Source organism: Aptenodytes forsteri, unplaced genomic scaffold, assembly GCF_000699145.1.
Source record: "Aptenodytes forsteri isolate BGI_AS27 unplaced genomic scaffold, ASM69914v1 Scaffold18, whole genome shotgun sequence".
NCBI classification, from domain to species: domain Eukaryota; kingdom Metazoa; phylum Chordata; class Aves; order Sphenisciformes; family Spheniscidae; genus Aptenodytes; species Aptenodytes forsteri.
This window is the reverse complement of record NW_008795135.1, coordinates 348,160-356,311: the sequence shown is the minus strand read 5'-3', so window position 1 is coordinate 356,311 and position 8,152 is coordinate 348,160. Positions and strand designations below refer to the sequence as shown.

General features: G+C 41.7%; 1 protein-coding gene across 1 annotated transcript in view; it reads right to left on the bottom strand.

Annotated features, from left to right (window-relative positions):
• The window catches only part of NCOA2 (nuclear receptor coactivator 2), a 190,104-nt gene that overhangs the window by 35,039 nt on the left and 146,913 nt on the right, over positions 1-8,152 (bottom strand). Inside the window, 1 exon segment of the mRNA XM_009278417.2 lies at positions 6,882-8,151. Within this exon segment, the coding sequence (XP_009276692.2) occupies positions 6,882-8,151 (1,270 nt within the window).

Below are 8,152 nucleotides of genomic sequence, written 5' to 3'. Positions count from 1 at the left end.
CTGTGATTTTTTTTATTTGCATAACATTACCGACTCTCACTCCTTTTGTGCTCACTGTGATCCCCAGACACAGCTCTGAAAAAGCCCTATCTATCCAGTTGTCCCCTCCTTTTAAAAAAAAAAAAAATCTGTGATATTATTCTTGACTAATTGTAATAAATAGCATTTGTTCATCCTGAATGTTCTCCTAAGATTTTTCTTCCATATCTCCTGGTTGCAGCTGAATTTAAATTCTGTCCTCCAGTGTATTTGCAGACATTCAAGTGTCGCACGCAGCTTTACCAAGCATACGCTCTATTCTCTCACTGGATCATTTAGGTTAACTAAAACACTGAGCAGCTCTAGATGCTGCACGAGCTCCTGCAGCACCTCCATTTTGATAGTGAATCCTTAAATAACTGCTTTGTGTGTAAGGATTTCCAAACAGCTTCCTACCCACTCACAGCAGTTTCGTCTTGACCATGCATCTCTAATCTGCTTACAAGAATGCCATGCGTAAGAGTGCCAGAGAGCCTTACTCAAACCAAGACACATGGCATACGCTGCTTTTCTTATGCCAAAAAGCCCACTATCCTCTTGCAGAAGGAAAACAGGTTGGTCCAACACTACCTGCTCTTGACAAATCCCCCTGCTGACTCGCTGCCTTCCAGGCACTTACAGGCAGATGGGTGGACACAGCACACCAACAGAAAAGGCAGAGCCAGGAGGAATCAAATGTGATTATAGGAAGCCTAAATCATTGTGCGGACAGGTGATAAGCAGATTCAAAAGGCGCTCCGAGAGACAGTTGTGAGCAATGTTTATAGGAGCCGCATTTTAAGCCCTGGGAAATCTGGTACAAGACGACTGCAAGAGCCAGTAGAGGAGACTGATGTAGAGTATCATAAATTATAGAAGGATGATTCAGTACTCTTTGGGGGAATTAAGACATATGGCCTTCATTAAACATATTTGAGACAACAGTGAAGGGAAGTTTTATATGTTGCAGGGGTTTTTTTGTTTGGTTTTGTGCAGGACTTTGCGTCTTTTTAAATTTTTTTTTAACATTTTGGCTACTGCAATTCTTTGTTTAAACGTCAGATGTAAAAAAAATAACCAAACCCAAAACACAGCCAGAGAAGAACATATTGATCCAAATGTGTCAGAAAACTGCTTTTAAAGATGCTTTTAATTCCTCTCAGGAAGTGGCAAAGAAAGGCCAAATGCAACAGATGTATTACAACAACACAAATGCATAACCTTCCTTTTTTTTTGCTTAACATAATCAATATAAAATATTTTATCTTTATTTTTTGATGAGGGTTCTCAACTGCTGCAAAACCTCCAAAATAGATTTAGAATTAGCACTGAGCTATGATGTTAGCCTAAGTCTTTCCAGATTCACCCACAAATGGCACCATATATGCAGAAACTAGCATTAAAATATTTATTTGGTTAATTTCATGGGATTTTTCTTTTATTCATATTCTATATTTATTTTGTTAATGGTCTAAATTGAACTTTATGTAAATAGAAGGCACACCCTAACCTCCCTGTAAAACAATTATTTGTCATGAATTAAAAAAAAAATATGCCCGATAAAGTGCTAAGCATCACAAGAAAGTTCTCGTGCACATATTTTCACTATCTCTAAGCAATGCAATTACAACAATCTCCATAGAACTGGGACACTAAGTGCCAGAAAACATAAGACAAATCGTACTTAGAAGTATTTCTGCATTTGAAAAAGTACCTACTTTCAATGTACTTATCACCATCATGTAGAGAAAGGTAGATTAAAGTGTTAATTGCTTACTGAAAGGCAGTTACACCTCAACATGAAGTTCAGCCTACAAAAGTTTCTATGTCAAAGTCTAGCTTCCATGGATTGTAAAGGACTGGGTAAGATCCTAAACTCTCTAGAGATCTCTTTTCCACCATGGGCAATGCCCATGGCTTGCACTGAGACCCTGTACTCCAAACTTCATACATGTATACATTGCCTTTAGGAAGACATATGACAGAGGCATCTGGGCCTTTTTCCTTACAACAGGATGTCTTTTGGTGGGGACACAACTTGAAACTATATCTACCTTATATAAAACCCAAGTTAGCTCATTAGCATTTGACCATAAAAGGTAAACAAAACTAAACCCCTGCTCCAAACTGTCCATAAATTAAAGGGTTATAAAAAGAAGGAAAAAGTAAATCAGAAGTGGAATCAATATAGTCTTTTCCTCCCTCGTAACTGCATTAAACAAACAATTGGCTAGAAATCCCAGTATGTTACCAGGCTAATCTACTACTGACTTCTAGAAACAGAACTCTAGCTGAAAGACATTTAGAAAATGGAATTCCCATTCTAAGGTTTTGATAGAATTTCGAGAAGAAACCAATGTCCTTCTTGAATTTAATGCATTCTGGACATCAAGAAATAGGTTTTTGGAAGATGAGGGGCATGTATAAAAAACATATTTTAGTATTGGGAAGATACTGGATTCCACATAAAGCAAGAGGACAGCAGAGTTGACAAAGTGTGTGAGGAACATCAGAACAGTTTCTGAGTTTTAGGACAAAGAGGTACATGCTTAAGATGATTTCTGGAACAGCACTGGTGGAGACTGTGGCATTGCGAAGTCCCTGTCAGACAAACAGGCTGTCTATATTGTCTGCTGCCTAAAAAAGAGGAGAGTACACTTATTGAGATAAGGCTTTTACTCTGCACTACGCTAAGTGCTTTCTCAGAGAATAAACCGGTTTAAATTTCTACATCTTAGTTTCTTCAGCTGTAATATGAATATGATAATCCACACCCAATTTTACAGAAGAGTTTTGCAGTGCAAAACAATATGGCTAAACAAAATGTTGCTTTATCAAGGCAATACCTGACATTGTTCAGCGTGTGACGTTTCTCTGATGTCCCCCTACACTTTCACGCTCTTTCTCCCGAGCTGTTAGCCAGTCCTTGTCAGATTTGACCATCTGCTGACCACTACACAGGCTGCTCCCGACCAGCAGCAGTGTGTGCTGGCTGCAGCCAGAAGCACGATGAGGGTTTTTTTGAGAGACCGCACGAGCAGCGGAGCACAGGGAAAGGAGGGTGCGGGATGAAGTCCCACCAGGGCAGCTCTACGGTAGCTGGTGGACCGGCAGGGAAACGTAGGCTTACTGCTGAGGGATGCCCTATAAAACAAATCTGTAGCAAATCAGGACTCATGTTTCCACTGCCTTCCCTTTTTAATAGTCGAGAACGATACGAGCACTCGTGGCGCTTGATAGCAACAGTCCTGCTACTGCTGGTGCTGTAGGAAAAGCTCCGCTGAGCCTCCCCAGCAGGTCTCTCTGTCATCCTCTCCCCCACAGCTGCCTTAACTGGAATAGCAATCAGCCTAATAGAGCTTGATAACCATCATCCCACCAAGGAAGGGAAAAAGGTACAGCGGCACTGGAAATATTCTCTGCCATTTGAGAAAGGCTTCCTGTCAGTTGCTGCTCTCTGCAGAAGTGTATGTTTAAACACACTACCTAGAAGACTGCTATTTTTAGTACAGTGGTGCACTTCAAAGCATTTCCTGCTCAGAAAGTCACACCAAAAGTAAAAGGAGAAAACGTAATGGCTCTGCTGCCTCCCAACACCCCGATCCCCCTTGCAGAGGCCATCCCACTGCCACTCTGCTGAAGTTTCCAGAGAAACTGCACACTCCAGTGACTAATTACTTAAAAATACAACATTCCTCAGGGAGGAGAAGTTTTAAATAAACTGCAAAACAGGTAACACAAGCACACGGCTAATTTTTACATACGGGAGGAAGAAGGGGGGGGAAGGACGCAGGAGGATGGAAGAATTTAGCACAAGAATCTGTGTTCTAGTCTTGTACTAAATAGTTCCAGCTTTGATCTAAATTTAGGCAATGAGCACTTCCTGTGGGAGACCATCTTCCAAAGCTGAAGAGTTTTTGATACTAAATATTTTCAGTGATTTTATAATTGGGGTAAAGTGGTTATTTGTTTAAAGGCCTGGCCTTCAGCTAGATAAACGCTTACATTATTTTACATTCCCCACCACTTCCTCTCCTACTCCACATTGGACTTCTCCTGTTTATTCAGTTCCAGGTTTCACTGCATTTTAAGTAGGTTTTAAAACTCTATTTACAACCAATGGGAGCAACAAAAGCCCTTCTGTCATTATCCAGCAGCCTTCCATCACAGCTGTGGGCCTGGCTTCCCCTTACTCGGCGCTGAGGAAGCCTCAGCACTTCAGCCCTTACCACTTTATCACGACTCCTGCACTGCTTCGTGAGTTTCTGAACAGCCCCAACTCCTGGACTTGCCTGTACCTCCGCTTCCCTCTCTCGTGGGAGACAATCTCCGTCTTCAAATTTTAAGAACAGGCAATACATCCATAGTCCATACTCCAACCCCCTCAAATCCCTCCCCTGACCTCAGAAACACAAAGCCTAAAAATAAAAATTGAATAGACTATTCACTTTACAAAGTTCGTAATATTGGGGACTTGATTTTCAAATGCTTGAGGCAATGCTTGCAGACACTGAAGTCTCTTTCTTTAAAGTCAGTCTTATAGTTACGTGTTTACATTTAGGGTGAGATGCAACTTGCCTATCTTTAGTCATGAAAAAGTAAGGCAGCTAGTTTAAACTAGCCATCTAGGCTACAACTATTCAATGGGAACATCACTAGAGAGCAGTTTATCTTCCCTATTTTAGACACACATTAGAATAAGATAAAAAAAAATCCTGGAGTGTGTTTCTATTTTTCGATTAACGACAAAAGGAGCTCGTAGGACTACCTTGGACTGGACAGCTAACTTCTAGAGGGGACAAAACCTGCTCTTTGTGACTGGGTTCACAGGCCTAGCTGTTTCTTCTCTAGTCCACAGAGATCACAAAAAAGGAAATTTTAATTCTTTTAGAAATTTAATTCTTGGGGAGTAAACCATCTGAAGGCCATGATTTTGATATAGTTAGACGGACATAACTTTTTTGGTGATTACCAAATTCTACATTCTTGTCCACTATCAAATACTGAGGAATCTCTGAAGAATCTCTGCCTTCAATCCAATATGGACTTCAATGAGTAGGATCTGAACTAGGAATTGAAATCTATTAGATATTTTTACAATAGTTTATTCTTGCCAGTTTAGCTGGGAATTTTTTGATATCTGTGTTTTTCTAGCCTAACCAAGCGTAAGTTCTCACAGAGAATCTAAGCCCTCCCTCTAACAGGCACTACAAAATAGTAGCTGTATTCAGAACTGAACTAACATCCAGGCTTGAGGATTAATCCTTGTAGAAATTAGCGCAATTTGGCTAGGTTTCCCCCTAAAGCATGGGAAGGATTGAAAAACCACAATTGCTTCTACATAATGGCAATAGCTGTCAAATTTTGTTGAAACACAAGAAGTGAAGTAACCTTAGGAGACACTTGGATAACTGAGATTTTAACAGTGCTGCGTCCACACTGTGGTGGCATGTTTGGCCTCCATGTTTTGTGGTTATAACCACTGTTGAATGAACTGTCTACTGGTTAGAGACTGCTGAAAGGGCAAAGCAAAAGAAAAAAATCCAATGCTGTGACTTAGGGCTAAGAAAATGTTGTCTATCCCTCCTCAGCCTCAAAATACAGTATAGAAAATACAAAAAATGATGTATTTATACACATTTACACACACAATAATAAAAATACAATTGATTCACAAAAATAAACACGCTCAAACCCAGTCCGCACATTAAAAATACACTATATTTTAAAAGTGAAGGATATGGCTATGAATGAGAGTCATGAACATTTGCACAGTGTATGATCTGATCATGATTTACAAACTAAGGCTTCATGCACAGGGCACTGCCTAGGGATCAATGACCAGCTGGGAGAGTTGATAGTGTAGGACAAAGCTAAGGATCATTAACTCCAGCTAGTTATAAACTCCCCAGAAAATGCCTTATACTAAAATTGATATTGTAATTACCCATTTTATAAATAAAATAAACCATAATATTGAGCTAGCAAATTGCTTTCGCTGCATCCCTTTTTCTTGCAAAGCTCTGAAAACTGGAGCATTCTGGGTGATGTTAACCCGGTGCTTTTTGAAAGTGAATTCTGCATGAAGGCCAGTGAAATAACACTTTTTAGCATAGGTCCCAACAACATACAGTTTATTAGTATGTTGGGCAGCAGAGCAACAAGCAATGGTACACAGAACGCAAAGAAATTCTGAATGCAAAATTCAATGCAGATAACCTTGCACAGGGAGACATGATCTCTGCACTGAACAATTAATCATCCACGGGAACTTGGGGTTGAATATAAAAACTTTTTAAGTAAAAAAACCCCAACAACAAAACCCCCTAATTGGCACAGAAACAAGGGAACTCTGTTTGCCATGATTTTAATTCGCTTATCAAGTATAGCACAAAGACCAGTAATGCAAAGTTGGTATTGCTCCTTTCAAACAACTCCTGTCCTTGAGGATGAACCTGCTTGACATGGGAGAAATGCAGTTGATATGCTGGGCTAGGTCAAGAGCCCAGCTAGCCCACAGCAATTCAACAACAGCCTGTGGGAAAAGCTGTCAGTAAGTTAGCATTAACCAACAGTTAGAAGTAGTTTCTCTTCATCTGACTACCATCTGGGAAAGGTTCCCCAGCATTCAGTCCCTGCGTTATCCATCTCCTCCCAGGCAGAGTCTGTTCTTTCAGACAGAATGATGATCACAACTTAGTAACACCGGCTGGAAAATTGAGTGAAGACTGGATTTCAAAAGACATGTAACAGCCCCTTGAAGTATCAAGAAATTACTCTTAGAGGAAGTCTGGAAAAAATTAAGATGGCAGGAATGCAGGCCTAGAACATCTCATTCACACGTAATGCAAAGATTTGCTTACCTGTTCATTAGGCTCAAAGCTTATCTCTTCTTTTTCCGTCCTCATAGCTATTAACTTTGTGCTACCGGAAGGGTCTGTCTTACTGTCCAACCGCTCCAGTTTTGGGGGTATGTCTGGTAAACCAATATCTTTAGTATCATCTTTATCTAGCAAGTAGCGAAGTAGTGCATTATTATTCTTCTTAGGACTCGCTGGCTCCTGTTTAACAGTCACCTCCGAACCAGGAGCTGTGCTACTGGATTCCTGGTTCAGTTCTTTGCCTGTGGCCTCTGCTGTGAGCTTAGCCAAATCTACAGGAGAACTACTGTCCTGCAATAGTCTGTGCAAAATTTTATGCTTCTCCTTGAGCGAGGTTCCATGTGCTGAACCAGACCCAGGCAACCCTCCCGTGGAGTCCTTGCTAACATCTCCCATGGTACTGGACAAAGGCGAAGGCTCCATCTGATCCGATTTGGTGGTCAGCAATTGTAAGAGCTTTGTCTGGCTTTTTCCATCGTGCAGTTTATTCTGTCCATCAGGTCTCTCGCCACTGACAACCGGTGGCATGTTGCTCTCGCTGTTATCTTTCTGTTCTCCTGAATGGCAGCTGCTCTCTGCTTGTCCAGTTGTACCTTCTGATTGCTCCCCATACAGTCCAAAGCAGTCTTTAGAGTCCAGGCTTCCCATCTTGCTTAGCTGGGGAGGATTCATATTCACAGGGGAATTTTGTAAATTTCCCATTTTTAGGTCAGGTGAAGCCAACGACGATCCTAGAGAAACGCCGTGGCCCTCGCTGAGGGCCTGAAGTGCGTTCAGGGAACTGTTGGTGTAGTTATGGCTATTTCCTGTGCTGCTGCAGACTCCCACGGGTGAATGCAAGCTTCCTGCAGGGGAGAACTGACTGGGTGGGATGCGAGGACTTCCTGCCACTCCAGGGCTCACACGATGCCTTGGGGAAAGCATAGAGTTTGGCTGCCCTGGGTTCATGCCGGGGCTGCTTTGTGAGGGGCTATTCATTTTTAGTGCATAGTTACTACCCTGAGGAGTGGATGCTTGTATGCTTGACACATGGTTCATTCCCCCTGAACCACCAAACCTGCCTGCTGGCATGCCCATTTGTTCCTTTGGGCCATTTATGGCAAAATTTATATTGCTACTGATGGTCATATCCTGACCTGGGTTCCCACTGCACATGGCCTGATGGGCAGGGCTGCTGGAGCTAATCGGGTTCAATATCTTCCCCATTCCTTGTCCAGTCAAATCCTGATTCATTCCACAGACGTTCTGCTCTC